At 37.2% G+C, this 17,326-nt stretch overlaps 1 protein-coding gene across 1 annotated transcript in view; it reads left to right on the top strand.

The window, feature by feature from the left end:
* MAP3K5 (mitogen-activated protein kinase kinase kinase 5) overlaps positions 1-17,326 on the top strand; it is a 115,246-nt gene that overhangs the window by 62,149 nt on the left and 35,771 nt on the right. Inside the window, exons 9-15 of the mRNA XM_083368242.1 lie at positions 1,552-1,664; positions 3,349-3,508; positions 5,104-5,257; positions 7,526-7,633; positions 10,190-10,239; positions 15,573-15,668; positions 16,784-16,865. Of these exons, the coding sequence (XP_083224368.1) occupies positions 1,552-1,664; positions 3,349-3,508; positions 5,104-5,257; positions 7,526-7,633; positions 10,190-10,239; positions 15,573-15,668; positions 16,784-16,865 (763 nt within the window). The remainder of the gene's footprint in view (positions 1-1,551; positions 1,665-3,348; positions 3,509-5,103; positions 5,258-7,525; positions 7,634-10,189; positions 10,240-15,572; positions 15,669-16,783; positions 16,866-17,326) is intronic.

Genomic DNA, 17,326 nt, shown 5'->3' with positions numbered 1-17,326 from the left:
TCCTTTACATCAAGGGAAAGGAAAGATCTTAATGATCTGATGATCTTAATGCTGAATTAGCAACCTCACAGAAGGACTCTAATGGCAGAAAGTGAAGAACTAAAGAGCCTCTTGTTGCAGGTGAAGAAGGAGAGTGCAAAACTTGGGTTGAAACTTAACATTAAGAAAACCAAGATCATGGCATCCGGCCCTCTCAATTCCTGGCAAATATATGGGGAAGAAATGGAGGTAGTGACAGATTTTATTTTCCTGGGCTCCAAGATCACTGCAGATGGGGACTGTAGCCAAGAAATTAAAAGACGCTTGCTCCTCAGGAGGAAAGCCATGGCAAATCTAGACAGCACACTAAAAAGCAGAGACATCACCCTGTCAACAAAAGTGCGTATAGTCAAGGCTATGGTCTTCCCAGTTGCAATGTATGGCAGTGAAAGTTGGACCATAAGAAAGGCTGAGCGCCAAAGAATTGAGGCCTTTGAACTATGGTGCTGGAGAAGACTCCTGCGAGTCCCTTGGACTGCAAGGCGATCAAACCGGTCAGTCCTAGAGGAGATCAACCCTGACTGCTCTTTAGAAGGCCAGATCCTGAAGCTAAAACTTAAATACTTTGGCCACCTAATGAGAAGGAAGGACTCACTGGAGAAGAGCCTAATGCTGGGAAAGATTGAGGGCAAGAGAAGAAGGGGACGACAGAGAATGAGGTGGCTAGATGGAGTCACTGAAGCAGTAGGCGTGAGCTTAAATGGACTCCAGAAGTCTATATTCCATGTTCCTGGATATACTTCCGAATGGGCAGTTCTGTGTAACATAATTAATATTCGTTGTACCGCACTTACTCAACAGGAGTAAGCTTGCAGAATGAGTTAGAACATGGGATGTTAATTCTGTCATTTATAACTTTTGATGAACAACACGGTTAATAATTACTGGTTATATCTATTTACTGTTTCCATGATTAGAAAGAGCAGCTGGGAAATAGTAATAAAAGAGGACTGTTGTCTAGTAATGGGTTTACAATCTAAAAATCAGATTAGACAATATGGGACAGGAAGCTGACTTTTGAGAGCGCTTCTACAAGCCTACCTTGGTGTTACTATTAAAATGCGTTTACGCTGCATTCCTGACTAATTGGTTTATGCCTTTTCTTCTATCTAGTATATTGCATTACTTTCTACATTGATTTCTATCGATCCATACAATAGGAATAATCTGTTTTAAAGAGCGTATAGTGAGCGGGTTAAAATCATATTTCTAATATAAGTGTCAAAATAACTTTAATGTTCAAAAACATATATATTTAGTCTTCACTGCAAAATAACAAAGCCGTTGCCAAGCTGGATAGTTTTCATAATTGGAAAAACACAGAAGAAGGAAAAGAGAGGAGGAGGACGTATACGTTGGGCTCCTAAAACAACCATGAGTTGGAATATAACAGAGGATGTTATGCTCGGATAAGTTAGTTGAGTTGTATTAAAGCGGTTGTGGTAATCATTTAAAAATGTCCCAAATTGCCTCTTAATGAATTACTTTTTAAAGAAATGTTTTCTCTTTCAGGTTCAAGAAGGCATTTGAGTCAGAACCGTCATTACAGTCAGGAATTAATTATGCAGTCCTCCTCTTGGCTGCTGGGCATCAGTTTGATACCTCTTTTGAATTACGGAAAGTTGGTAATTATAGCTTACTGATTCACAAGCAAATCAAATTCAGTGACAAGATACCTGCCACCTTCTGTTTTACGGGAAACAATCTCATGTTGGAAGTCACAGTTTCTTCTTTTTTAGCCATGTCTTCATTTCAGATACATTTTCCATTACAAGAGCATATGTTTTAGACTGCTCTATTGCTTTTATCAAGTGATCACTTTGAGCAAATTTGGTTTTTTAGGATTTCCCCCCCCCCACCCGCAGACCAGTAACAGCTCAGGGGAATCACGGAATAAAATGAACAGAGGTGGATGAACTCTGTTGATTCTTCTAAATAATTTTACGTTGAACTTAATTTTCCAAGTAAAACATTTTGGTCCAGTGAAATCTTCCTATGTCCCTTTGGTATATATTCTATTTGAACAGCAAGAATTTATCTTGATGTAAATGTAGAATTCATTGCAATAGCTACCTACTATAAAATTTCCATTCTTCCAGCATCACTAGGTTATTGGTTTAATACATGGTATTATGAATAATGTCAATTTTTGACCACAATTGAGCCCAAATTTCTATTGCTAAGTGACACAGTTGTCAAGTGAGTTTTGCCCCATTATACAACCTTTCTTGCCACAATTGTTAAGTGAATCACTGCAGTTGTTAAGTTAGTAACATGGTTGTTAAATGATTCTGGTTCCCCATTGACTTTGCTTGGTTGCAAAGGTTGCAAAGGGGGATCACGTGACCCTGGGATACTGCAACCGTCATAAATATGAACCAGTTGCCAAACATCCAAATTTTGAGAAAGTGACCATGGTGATGCTGTAACGGTTGTAAGTGTAAAAAATGGTCATATGTCACTTTTTCCAGTGCCTTTGTAATGTCACTAAATGAATGGTTGCAAGTGGAGGGTTGACTACCTGTATTGCAGGCTAATTTTCTAATTACTGAGAAACAGAAACACCTAAATTCCATTTTATAGACTTCCCACTGAGACCTTGATGAAAGAATTGAAGGTTGCTCTGTAGCTATATTTTGTGACATCTGTTAGTATCATTTTTATCAGTTTCTGCTAGGTCCCCTGAAACCTCATAATTTTATCTTTGACCTTATCTCTGAATTTAGAAAAACCTGTGCAGAAATGAAGAGGCAATCATAAATATATGAAAACAATGTTACCCTGAAATTAGGCAGCGACTTAGTGTTTAAATTTATAGTACTTTAGTAACAGCTTCTGCTGAGGTTTATTAAACCTATTAAATTTGGATGTGGTGGCTCAGTGGGTTAGGACGCTGAGCTTGTCGATCAGAAGGTCGGCAGTTTGGCGGGTCGAATCCCGAGTGCCGCGTAACAGAGTGAGCGCCTGTTACTCGTCCCAGCTCCTGCCAACCTAGCAGTTTGAAAGCACGTAAAAATGCAAGTAGAAAAATAGGGACCACTACGGTGGGAAGGTAACAGCGTTCCGTGCACCTTTGGCGTCTAGTCATGCCGGCCATATGACCACGGAGACGTCCTCGGACAAGCGCTGGCTCTTTGGCTTTGAAACAGAGATGAGCACCGGCCCCTAGAGTTGGAAACGACTAGCACGCATGTGCGGGGGAATCTTTACCTTTTTTATGTCTATATTCCTAACAGTTTCTAAATGGGCTGGGGTTCTGGGTTTCAGAATTCCCACCATTATAGCTAAAATACAATTTTAATTTCTCAGGAGTTAAAATAAGCAGTCTGCTTGGGAAGAAGGGAAACTTGGAGAAATTACAAAGCTACTGGGAAGTAGGCTTTTTCCTGGGAGCCAGTGTCTTGGCAAATGACCACACAAGAGTGATCCATGCCTCAGAAAAACTATTCAAGTTGAAGACACCAGCATGGTAAGCAATACATTATTATGTCATGAATGCACATTTAATTTTCAGATATAGTTGCATTCTAAAGATGGGTGAATAAACCACTTTGAACACCATATTGACCACCTGAGGATGAAAGTACACCATACATAAAATACCTAAGTATCCTTCTGCTTCTTTTTTTCCCTGAGTAAGCACTTTGAGTTTTGATTCTGGATTCAAACTGTAAAATTCAGGAAAAAAAGAAAAATAATCTTACTTATATCCAGTTTAACAGACTGTTTTCCTCGTGAGTGAAAAGATGTTAAAAATTCTCCTTGCTGTCATTTTATGATCATCCTGAGTTCTGCAGTCCAGACAGGCTAGTTCTAGAGAACAGGGGGTAAAAGCCAAGCAAAAAGAAGAAGTAGATCAAAGGACCAGAGAATGTAGGTGGACAAAGTACAAACTTTTTAAAATGGACTGTCTAGTTTAATTCTATACATCTGACTCACTTTATACCTCTTGTAGGCAGATAATGGCCGTTTAGAATCTTTTATAAATAATTTAGACGAACTGTCAGCCCATGTAAAGATGGGTGCAAACCTAGAATACTTGGTGTCCATTTCCTTCTCTCCCCTTATCTTGGTCACTCGTAACCAGGGCTTTTTTTGTCATAGAATGTCCAGAACGGACTTCCGGCACCTTTTTTGGATGGAACCTTGTAGGGTAGGCAAGGCGGGTTGTATGACATGTGTGAGTTCCGGCACCTTTTTCACAAAAAAAGCACTGCTCGTAACCATTCTAGTTTTAAATCAATAAGTGGGCAATGAGGAGTTGACGCAAGTGGTTATTTTACAGTGTGTAGCTTCTGCGTGATGTTCTGCTCAAAGCTATTTTGTTGGATCAATGAGAGATTTTGGTATGGTATTTACCTTTAAAAAGACACCAAGCAATAAGATAGCAAGTAGGTCTGGAACAATGGTTCTTTAGCCGACTTTCAGCAAAAACCTATGTCAGATATTTTGCTGGGTTCCAAGATGAGAAAAATGGATTGTAGTTGCTAGGCAACTATAATTCCCTGAGTCAATTTGAGTTCAAACTGTGATGGGGAGTGATTGAAACCAGATCCAGAGAAGAGATAAGAGAATCATCTTATGTTCCATTCCCATCTTTATTTATCCATACAGGCCTTTTTGTTTATTCAGGCTTCAGTTCAGTGAGGCGTATTTCCATTTATGATGCACCCGTCTTTCTGGAAGTAAATAATTCTTAGAAGTAACCACTAACATGGAAATATTTTCTCAACTAAAAAAAAAGAAGTGCACTTATTAATTTTAAGAATGGGAGAAAAATATGTTTTCTTCTGTCTGTAAAGTAGTAGGGAATCTATCCAGAACAGTGTGGTTTTTTTTATCCTAAGCAAAAGGTGGAAGCTATTTTTTTTAAAAAAATAGTGAAGTACCAACTTGGATGAAAAGAGGGCTCTGTCCATGTTTACCCAATCAGTTTTGTGATGTGCTTTTTGGTCTGTGTAGAAAAAGAATGTGATAAAGATTGCAAGCAATAATAAAGAATGATTGCAAGCAATAATATAAAAGGTTGCAAACTCATGTTTGTTTTCTCCTGGTTTATCCTAGGTATCTCAAGTCCATTGTGGAGACTATTTTGATATATCAGCACTTTAAGAAGCTGAATCCAGATCAACAAGTAGGCAAAAATGAACTTGTAGACTTTTGGATGGATTTTCTTGTTGAGGCTACAAAGACTGATGTCTCTGTAGTTAGATTTCCTGTAAGTATAATTTAAACACTGTTCATTTCCTGTTTGACTTGCTGCATGGTTATTTGGAAAGAGAAGTGTTTTAATTTGGAAGGCAATAAATTTAAAATCATAATAATTAAATTGATCTTTATTATGATACAGGCATCCTGCTTTTCCTACAAAGAAAATGGTTCTTCTACAATTTTAGTTTCAATGTAACAACGATTCTGGTGAAAAGATTATGATTACGAACTTGAATTTCATGTCTGAATGGGGAATTGAAGCTAGTTTGTAGTCTGTCATTCTAACTATTTTACCACTTAAACAGTTTGGGCTGTTACACCTTTTCTCTTGACAACAGATTGAAACATTTTCTGTACAGTTCAATTAGTTTTAATAGTTGCCTTATTAAATGTCATATGAATTTCCCTTCTCTCTATTTTTTACACAGTTATAACAGAGCAATTGTGCAATTGTGATAGAGTCAGATGTCATTTTCAATCTACTTACCTATTACAGTAATTGTACCATTTTCATTCCATAAAGAATTTCACCACAACCGATGACACCATTTTCATTCCATAGTTGATAGCTATTGCCAAATCTATACTTTAGTTAAACATTACTCCAATATTGTGGTTGGAACCAAATATTTTGTTTCCAGATTGCATATTCATCAGTTGTATGATTTTGTACATAATACATGGGCAGATAGGTGCCTTACTGTTCTTTACCTTTTCTTTTCACTGTCAGCTCCATCCTGCTGCTTCTCCATACATGCTTTTTTATCATCACATAAACCAAAATCCATGTAACTCTTTGACAATTTATTTAGAGAGGTAAAAATGGCATTTTTATCTCATGTCTTATCAAACTTTTTATTTCTTGAACCAACAGTTTTCATGTTTTCTTTTAGTTTTTCCTCCCATGAAAAAGAAAAAGAGGAATTGGCAGTCTCTTTGCCTTCGTCCGTACAGAATTCAAATTTATACTGAAATTAAGAAAATAGTAGCTACGTGTCTCCCAATAATGTTGATTTAAGGTCTAGAAAATAATCTGTTCAAATGATTGAAACCAGTATTAAATAACTGGAGAAATACATGAAAAGCTACTTCTAAAAATGTTTCCAATGACAAACGAGATGGAAGAGAAGAAGCATTCAGCAAATAACAGAATGTAGTTTTTAATTAAACTCTACCATGCACATAGCAAAATAAAAGTTTAGATTCTTACTCCAGATTTTGTTCTGTGCTCCATGCTATTTCCTCACCGATTCTTTTTTTTTTTTTAGATAACTGTTAATGCATAAACCAATGTATGAAAAAGTATAAGAGGCTCTGAAATAGAAGTAGTTGCCATAAATCAGTGATGGCGAACCTTTTAGAGACCGAGTGCCCAAACCACAATCCAAAACCCACTTATTTATCACAAAGTGCCAGGGCCGCCTCAGCATTGTGGTGCCCTCGGGGGGGGGGCATGGGGGTGTGGCCCACTGGGTGGGCATGGCCACAGTTGTCACGGCAGACTGGGTGGCGTGGCTGGAGTGGGCATGGCCACCTCGATGTTGCTCATGGGGGGGAATGCCTGTAGGGGCCGGGCAGGGTTGGGGGAGATCCAGGGGGTCTCTGGTGGGTGTGGTGGTGGGCAGGAGGCCCAGCATAGATGGGGGGGAGGCACACAATCCTAGCTGGGCCTGGGAGGCCATGGTGCCGATGGGGATCTGGCTTTCCCTGCTCGGGGTGGCCTTTGGCTTGCTGGGCGTGGGCATGCTCTACCACCTCTACTCGAGCTTGCTAGCTGGCCGCTTCACCTCCTTTGTGTTGGGTGGGGCTGCTGCTCCGGGCGGCGGCCTAATGGACCTGCGCAAGCTGCTGGCAGTGGTGGCGTGCGTGCCCACAGAGAGGCCTCTGAGTGCCGCCTCTGGCACGCATGCCATAGGTTCGCCACCACTGCCATAAATGGTTTAGCTCAAAGGTCCCCACCCTTTTGGGCACCAGGAATCGGTCCCATGGAGAGAGGTTTTTCCATGGACCGGAGAGTGCGTGGTTTTGTGTGCAGCTGGATCCCACGGATGTGGCTTTGCTTGTTTGTGCAGACCGGTTGCTGGCATGCTGTAGCCTGGTACTGGTCCACAGACCAGGGGTTTAGCTAATAAAATTATAAACGATATAGAGAATACCTGCTACGAAGCCTTATAATATGGAATTTGTCTCTCTATTCCACCACAGTTTAATATCTAATAGCTAGACATTTTGAGGAAACAGTTATTAACTTTTATTTTGTCATTTTTGCTTGAAGGTTTTAATATTAGAACCTACAAAAATTTATCAACCTTCATACTTGTCGATCAACAGTGAGGCTGAAGAGAAGACGGTCTCTATTTGGCATGTTATGCCTGATGATAAGGTAAGATGCCTTCCTTGCATTTTGAGAAGAAAAAGGAAGATGTGCAGAACGTTTCCTTTTTCTAGGTTTCAACTTGTCCCCAGATAATCACTCTGATACAGTGCAGGAGCTAAATGATTTTTTTTTAGTAAAGGAAATTACTAAATACCAAAGAACCTTTGGTATTTGAGAACCAGGACCTTTGGTATTTAAGGGAGAAAAGATAGTGGAATATAACAATCAAGAAATCTAAGGAAAAGAAAGTAATAGATGAGAGCTGAATGCAACAAAATTTCATTTTAATGTATGCTGATTAAAGGTAAAGGTAAAGGTTCCCCCGCACATGCGTGCTAGTTGTTTCCAACTCTAGGGGCCGGTGCTCATCTCTGTTTCAAAGCCAAAGAGCCAGCGTTTGTCCGAGGACGTCTCCGTGGTCATGTGGCTGGCATGACTAGACGCCAAAGGCACACAGAACGCTGTTACCTTCCCACCGTAGTGGTCCCTATTTTTCTACTTGCATTTTTACGTGCTTTCAAACTGCTAGGTTGGCAGAAGCTAGGATGAGTAACAGGCGCTCACTCTGTTACGCGGTGGCACTCGGGATTCGACCCGCCAAACTGCCGACCTTCTGATCGACAAGCTCAGCGTCCTAACCCACTGAGCCACCGCGTCCCTTTTGTATGCTGATTAGTGTACATTTAAAGTGACAGTAAAGTTCTATGATATCCTATCCTATCCTATCCTATCCTATCCTATCCTATCCTATCCTATCCTATCCTATCCTATCCTATCCCATCTATGGAAAACATGGGCAGTAGCTTTTGATATCTTCCTGTTTCATCTTGGAGCAAAGCTAACAACCATATTAAAATGAAGAATCATGAATTCCAGAGTGGGTACACTTAGCTTTGATGACTAGTTAGCACAGCAGATATTACACCAATTTGGGAAGATTTTGCACATGTAATTACGTCTGTCTGGGGAAAACAAATGCATCCTTTCACATGGGAATAATTTAACCCAGTTGAAAAAACCTGCATAAAGGCAAGGCAGTCTTGAAAAACTACTTCTGCTTTACTATATTGTTCTCGATTCCCTAAGGCATTTTTTATCTTAAAAGATCAAAAAACCTCTAGAAGCTGAGTTTCATTCTGGTTTACTACTTCGGGGGTTGTTGAGTATATTTCACTAGGCCATCATCTTGCAATTGAAGGTGCCCTTTTTCTTAACCACCTTGCATCACTTGTGGTCTCAATCCTCCCTCTCTATCTCCTCAAGAAGTTCTAAACTTCTAGAGCAGATATAGGGGATTACAGGAAACTTGCAGGAAACGAGAGGATCTGCTTCATCTGTTGGTGGGCTGTCAGGGTATACAGTAGGTCTCGTGCATTCCTCAGATTATCACTGGGAAGAAATTCAGCTAAGCGCCTGACTTCATAATTTTTGTTCCCGTTTTATGGGCGTGGAACCAGTACTTGGAGGATAGAAGTTGTTTATTCTTTCTTCTGGATCTGACGTACTAATTCTGCCGAACATTGATGAGTGGCCTAAAACTCTAAGTCTGAATATTTATTTGACTTGGATAGAATTTACTGACTTTTCCTGTCTGCTAAATAACATCTGAACTGCTAAATAACATCTGTGACGTAAGCCTGCCTCCAACCCCTAGCCGCATTACCAAAGGACATCTAGTATTGTTCCTTCTACTGCTCTAAGCGCTACCTTAGCCCTGGTACTTGGTCTTACATTGGCTACTTAAATAGTTTTCCTGTTGCCTCTCTTTTTATTAAGTAAATAACAGATGTCAGGCATGGACAACTTTCTTAAAATGTTTACACTGGTGGACTGGAAGTTTGGCAGGATCACCAGGAAGATTGTTTTTATTTAACTTCACCCTCTTATGTACATAATAATTAAACAACTATTAAATTATTTTTTTTAAAAAAATAAGTTTTGTAAGAAATAGAAATCCCTGAGCTTTCTTTTAATGGAAACTAACTAATGAGAAATGTGTCTGAAATATTTTTATAGCATAATGCCTTTGTCTAGGTATAATTTTCACCTCCATAATTGTCAAGAATTGAAATGGAATCTAACAAAATGACTAAGCAAATGTGGATAAATAATTGAGAAATATCTTGTTTGGAAGGGCAAGATAAGCAAGCTAAGATAAGCTATGAAATAAGCAAAGAAAGAAACTTCAATGATTCAACCATGAGAAAAAAGACGTTTGATAAGTTCAGCAAAAAGGAGTTGAAACAACTTGATCGCATATAATCCATCAGTCCAAAACACATTTAACAAATTCATAAATAAATGAGCAAGGCATTTCATAATTGCCAAGAAAATTGCACAAAACTGTACATGACATTATCAGGAGTCAAGCCTGACTTGAATGTAATGCCATGTGCAATTTTATTAAAGTGACAACCATTTTATAAAAGGGTAAATGTAATAAAAAGAAAATAATCTGAAAAGATTTTTTAGGCAGAAATATTTTATATAATTTAACTAACATGGAATGTTCTTGCTTGACATTAACAATGACATGCTGTATTTGTTGGTTTCTTATTATAGAAAGGTATTCATGAATGGAACTTCAGTGCTGAATCTATAAGAGGAGTAAGGTAAGTTTATTTATATTTATTTGCCTGTGACATCGTTATAGTGCCTTTTCTTCACCGAGTTCAGAATGGCCTGTACTGATACTGACTATTCTATTCAATCCTTGTAATAACTCTGTAATCAAGATGAGAGAAAGTGACTGAATTCTATGATATAACCCAGTACAGAATCCAAAAATATTTCTTTAATAAGCAAAGAAAAATTGCAGCAGTAAAATATCCTAAAACTGACCTCCAGTTATTTTCTCCTCATTACTTGTATCTTCAGGAGAAAGATACTTATCCATGGAAAGATAGCTAGATAAATTAATTAAGTCATTGCATTAATTGTGCTACTAAATCAAATATCACTAAGTAACAGTGGTACTTAAAAATTAGTGAGAGACGGAAAAACATTACTTTAGTCAGTTTTCACAAAGATTGTGAAATGTAATCTTTGGGCATGGAAAAATCTCTACCACATTTATAAATATTCTAAATAATGGTGTTATGGAGCAACGATAAAATAGCCAAGAAGAGAAAACATTAAACTTACTACTAAGTAATGTGCAGAATCTTGTCCAAGACCTAAATGTTATTGAATCAATAACGATCACAACTCTGTAGCCTTTAATGGACATAAATTAGATGTTTGCCAAATAATGCAACAACATCATAGTTGACTTCAGAAAAATAGAATAGAATAGAATAGAATAGAATAGAATAGAATAGAATAGAATAGAATAGAATAGAATAGAATAGAATAGAATAGAATAGAATAGGATAAGCTGGAAGTTGTTTATCTCTTTGATCAGTTTCCAACCATTGTTTCTCATCCTTCCGTCTTGTGCTTTGGTGATCAACCTGGCCTCCTCTGCCTTGTTGCAGCCCCTCAGATACTGAAACACTGCTGTCATGTCTCTCCTATTTTTTCTTTGCTTTAAACTAGCCAAACCCAAGTCCCGTAGCCGTTCTTCGTATGTTTTAGTCTCCAGGCCTTTGATCATCTTAGTTGTTCTTTGAATTTTTTCCAAACTCTCCACATCTTTTTTGTGATGTGACCAAAATTGGCTGCAGTGTTCCAGGTGTGGTCTTACTAGGGCGTTATAAAGTGGTAATATTACTTTGGGTGATCTTGACTCTTTGCCTCTGTTTATACAACCCAGGACTGCATTAGCTTTTTTGGTTGCTGCTGCACACTGCTGGCTCATAGTCAACTGATCGTCCACTAAGTAAACTTTAAAATAATGAGATTAATAAAAAGGAAATTGATAGACAGTCATTGGCCAGTTCTCTTCACAGTGCTTGGAGATTATTCAACTCCAGGAATGAAACCATATTTAGGATATTCATCTCAAATCAGCTCCTTTCCTCTGGAATAAGATGCCTTCAAGAATCAAACAGCCTATGGGGATTTTGAGGGACCTTTGGTGAAGACACTTGATTCCCCTTTTTTCCCATTCTCTTGTTCCCATCTGGATTGTTTTCTCTGCCATGTTTGTTTCTTTATTTTGAGTTTGTTGTTACTTGTTTTTAAATGTTTTTAACGAATTGTAAATTGCCTAGAGTTGCTGGGAGGTGGAATTACTACTATTATTATTATTATGAAGGCTACCACAAAATTCAAAAGAAAACCAGATACCATCTTTGAGCAAGGCCAGAGATAATATCAAAATTAAGAAAGTTTCCTTCAGGAAGTGAACGTTTTGCTAAAAGCAGAACAAAAAAGGAGCAAAATTCTGCCCCAAATTATGCTAGCTGGTGATAAACGTTACCCAAAAGAGACTTGAGAAACACATGGCCAAGAACATTAAAGTAAATGGTTAAAAAAGGAAGCTTCAAATGTATTTGGAATAAGAAACTGGCCAGACACAAGTTAAAAGGTTGTGAAATGGAGAGAGCTCCCTCTTTCTTCCTGAAGTCAGGAAAATTGCAGTCAAAACAGGAGAAAGCAGCCCAGACTAAACTTTGGTTTTGGTACCTTCTTATATTTATATTATATTTCTTTGTATGGCAGGTTTGTGTTGCTTTACAGTACCCAGAATTTGTCTATAAAGCTTCCTAATTCTCTGCAATAAAAATACTTACCTAATCTTGTTTCTTTTTGTCAGTGTAAGCCTGAAAGAAAGTTTTATAGCCATTTGTGGTATGAAGCCCTGATAAGCATTGAAGGTGTGTTAAAGTAGGATAGGATAATAGCAAAGAATGAAATATTTTCTAAATAATACATAAACATGTGTGTTGATGATGGCTTATTCTAGAGGCGTTTGAAACAAACTAAGAATACAGAGGTAACAAGAAAAGGGGAAAAAAGTACAAATTTGAAAAGCTAAAATTAAATAAATGTCCAGGCCTGGAATAGTTCTTAATGAATTTAAATATGAATATGCTGATTTTCTTCGCAAAAGTATGCAACTTCTCTTTTAGCACCAGCAAAATTTTAAAAGAGATTGAGGAAAAACAAAGGAAGTCGTAGCCCAGTAAGTTTAACATTGCTTCTGCAAAAATAGTTGAAAGTATTATGAAAGAAATAAGTAAGAAAGTATTATTAAAGAAATAATAAGAAACTACCCTACCTCCAAATACAGATCTTTGCTGATAAGAAATCAACATAGCTTTTGCGAAAGAGAAATCTCACTGACTTTCTAGGCTTTTTTTTAGAATAGAAATAAATGTATATGCAAGGATTACCTAATCAATTATGTAGTTGGACTTTGGGCAACTGGTGAAAAAAGCAACAGGAAACTTAGTAAATGTTCAGGCAGATCAGATATCTAGTTTTTAACTCTTATATAAATGATATGATGTTTATTGTTAAGAATTTTGTAGCCTTGTTTGTTGAAGTAGAGCTCCAAAATGATTTCCCTCCGCTGGGTAAAAAGTCTTCAGAGTGGCATTGTAAAGCGATGCATGTTGGTACAAACCAAAACTTCACTTTTATGTTAAAGGGCTTTGAGATGGCAATGACTATCCAAGAAAGGGACCTTGAGGTAATCCTTGACTTACGACCACAATTGAGCCCAAAATTGACCCCTAAGTGAGGCAGTTATTAAGTGAGTTGTGCCTCATTTTATGACCTTTTTGCCACAGCTGTTAAGCGAATCACTGCAGTTGTTAAGTGAATCATGTGGTCATTAAGTGAATCTGGCTCCCCCGCATTGATTTTGCTTGTCGGAAGTCAGCTGGAAAGATTACAGATGATTTTCATACGACCCTAGAATAGTGAAACTGTCATGCCAATTGCCAAGCGGCCAAATTTGGATCATGTAACCACAAGAATGCTGCAACAGTCGTAAGTGTGAAAGCCAGTCATAAGTCACATTTTTCAGTGCCCTTGTAATTTCAAATGGTCACTAAACAAATGGTTGTAAGTTAAGGACTAAGTGTAGAATGTTGTTTAAAAAATCATATTCTGTGCTTGGAACCATTAAGAATGGAAATGGAAATAGAATTGCCAGTGTAACGCCCTTATGTAAATCTATGGCATATGATCTACTTACTAGTCATCGTGCCTCAAAATTGGTATTATGAAAGGGGACAACGTGTAAAATTGCTCATCTTCACGAAAAGATTGTAACCCTGGGGATACTTTAGCTTGGAAATGAAAGGAGCATAAAGGGAGAGATAATACAGCTACATGAAATCACACATGATATATGCAATATTTGTTAAGAAATGCTTTTATCATTGTGTCACAGAATTTATTTCCTTATTTTCATTTATTAATTTTATACACTGCCCATCTCACACATAAGGCAACTCTGGTTAGAAGTGTTAGAGCTCCAGGTTGTCTCCCTGAATCTCAGGGAGATTCTGATTTACAGTGCAGAGCTGAGCTGAGCTGTAAAAATGACTTGTGGTAGGTGGCCGGCAATTTAAATGACTTTGAAAGTGGAATTGACAGTTGCATGGAGGATCAAGTCTCAAAGGTGCATTTGCAAAAAGCAATTGGACAATTTTTTTCCCCTTGAGGAAATAGACATTTTGCTTCTTATCCAAAAGCTTCATCAATTCTTGGATGAGAAGCGAAAATCTTCCTCAAGGAAAAAAACATAGTCCAGTTGTCTTTTGAAAAAACACCTTGGAGAACAGTCATGACCTAGATGACTGAGTATCTTCATAGTCCTGGAGAATCAAGCTATCAATAACTACTAATGCTAACTGCATTGTCGTTTAAATAGGTCTAAGAAGAAACTGTGGAAGGAGGATTCCACCCATTCCTAATTTGGGTTGCCATGTGACACAATATGCAAGATTAGCCTGCTTGCCTTCTTACATTAACAATACAATTATATGCATCTTTAGATTTAATTTAATTATCTTCAAGTAAAAATGATTGGATTTAGTAAGGTTAGTTTGCCATAAGTTATTAGACACATTTCAAGTAGCATTTATTCTGGAAAGAGACCATTGAATATGAGATTGTATAGAACAGAAAAATGTGAAAAAGATTGGTATGCAGTTGGAATTACCCCTCCATAATATTTTAGTTATTTGCTGTTTACTATACTTCAGGTTAAAATATAATTCCTAGATTAATTATGTGACAGACATAATTTAATGATGAAGTTCGGTATCTTTTAAAGGAAAAAAGAAAGCAGTGACTGAAAGTTTGTGCTAGGGTGCCCTCCAATGGCTTCCAATATGTAGTCAGTTTCATACCATGCTGGGGCTGGGGTAGTGCTCTTTTAGCCACAGGAGTTCATTTGGGGATTATCTTCATTGTTCATTCTTGGTGGTCGATGACAGTTCCATGAAGTACATGGAGTTCTTATGTGATTCATACACTTCCAAACCCAGATGATTCTCCCAGAGTTTTTTTTTTAAGAAAACAGTTGCACTGGGTGAATAATTTTAATGAGATGCGGTCCATTTAAGTGAGGTAGCTACCTGTCTTTCTTCAAATAATTGATAGTGTCCTACTTAATATGATGTAAGTATTTTAAGAATACATTTTTCAGCTTGATTTATATGCAGCCATGTTGGTATACTTTTATAACCCCACCCCACCCCTCAAGTTTACAGACTCAGATAATCTTATAAGACTAGAAAAAAGTTTGGAAATGATAGCATACTCAATATTTGGAAGCCCCTAAATAACGAATTAAGTTTTATTTTTCTGTAAGGAAGCAACCTGAGTTTCACTCAATACTTTTGCTTTATACAGTCTGAGGGAAGATTTTCTTCCTCTAGTATATGCTCACCTATCTTCCTTCTTAAAAATAAGGACAAAATTACTCTGGAGCATTTTTTCAGAGATCAGGCATTTAAAAATTCTGATTTCTTGTAGAAATAGAAAGATTTCATAAAGTATAAAGACATATTAGTCATCTATTCTAATTTTATTTCTTTTTTAGCATTTCAAAATTTGAAGAACGTTGCTGTTTTCTGTATGTACTACACAATTCAGATGACTTCCAAATCTATTTCTGTACAGAACATCACTGCAAAAAGTACGTGTTGCTTACTATTTAATATTAAATAAATAAATACACTATTTATACAGCTTTAATTCTATTATTTGATGAACCATTTTAAAATCCACTATTGCATGAAAAATAATTGTATGGACTGAGATTATTTATCAGTTTAATTTCAGCTTCTGAAATCTTTAATCAATAGCATTCACTTTGTATTTATGACATGCATTCATGCTGGTTATTCCCTGGCTGACTTTTTCTGGGCTCAGAAACTAAGTAGGGTCAAGTTTAGTTGGATGAGAGACACCCAGAAAAGCACCCAGATCTGTACTAAATCTTCCAAATATCTACCCATTCAAATTTATTTCTGTATTTTGAAGATTTGAATTAAATTATCTTAATTTTGAATGGCATCTGTTATGGATTATGGCCTCTGTTACATAATCTTTCCTATATCTCAGTGTGCATTCCATCACTTTTTCTTTGTGAGCACTCATGAACAGATATGAAACTTAGAAAAGTATTGTGTAAATCCAAAATTGGGCTGCAATTTATATTACAATCCATCTTTTTCAAGTGACCATCACACATACATTCTCAAGTGAGGTAATCATTGTGCATAATAATATCTATGCTTATTTATTATTTTTATCCTGTTGTTTCTCAGCAAATTCAAGGCAGTGTACATGCTTCTTCCCTTTCCCTACATGTTATTTTCACAACCCTGTGAGTTATCTTGAACTGAGGGATAGTAATTATTTTAAAGGCATTCTGTGACTTTTAAAGCTCTCCAGGGATTTGAGTCAAGGAATCCCTCGTTTTATTCCAGAATTCTAACTCTTACCGTGTGCTGGGTATGGTTGTACTTGCCAAAACAATATGTGAAATGGTATATTAAGATACATGTCTGAAGGGGATCATATCAAAATAGATGCCCAGAATTTCTTTTGTGAAACATAGCTGTGGCATCCATCAGAGTCAGCTGTGATTACTAATCACCAAGTTTAATTCTGCTCATAGTTCTTTTCTTCTGTATGAATATTATAGCGGGCAACTAAATTTCATTTTTGATGTGCGCCATTGTGTCCACAGTAAAAAAAAATGACAATAAAGATTATCTTATCTTATCTCTTATATGTCTTTGGCAGATTTTTTGAAATGGTTAATAGCATCACCGAAGAAATAGGAAAAAACACAGAGGAAGGTGAATGTGACGGAGATTCCCTGGAGGTAAAGGCAATTGTTTATTCTTCCTATTTTTCATACTTTCAGAATCTCCCTAGTAAGTTCCATTTCATAACCACAACCTTATCAGCTTTCTAGACTTCCTTCTTGATGCTGCTGTATTTCACTTGTTTGTTAACAGAAACAGTGGCTATCGTGTTTTACAACCTCATTCTTCTTTTGGAGTATTATCATAACCCATTAGAGAACAAAAAGCAAGCCACATTAATGTTTAAACTGTTGCCGACAGATGAATGTTTAAAAAAACCTCTCCAAACTCTAATATTTATATACATTATAATTTGATATTTAGTCATCCATTGAGCATAAAGGTAGTCCTCGCTTAGCAACCACTGTTGGACTACCTTGCTAATCAGGGCAGTCACTAAGTAAAACATAACCATGATGGACTTATGACATTACTTCCCATTTGATCATTAAGCAAATCACTGCAGATTGTTAAGCAA

The sequence above is a fragment of the Vipera ursinii genome, assembly GCF_947247035.1.
Source record: "Vipera ursinii genome assembly, chromosome: 1".
Classification (NCBI taxonomy): domain Eukaryota; kingdom Metazoa; phylum Chordata; class Lepidosauria; order Squamata; family Viperidae; genus Vipera; species Vipera ursinii.
The sequence above is the reverse complement of the archived record's forward strand: the minus strand, read 5'-3'. Positions and strand labels throughout refer to the sequence as shown.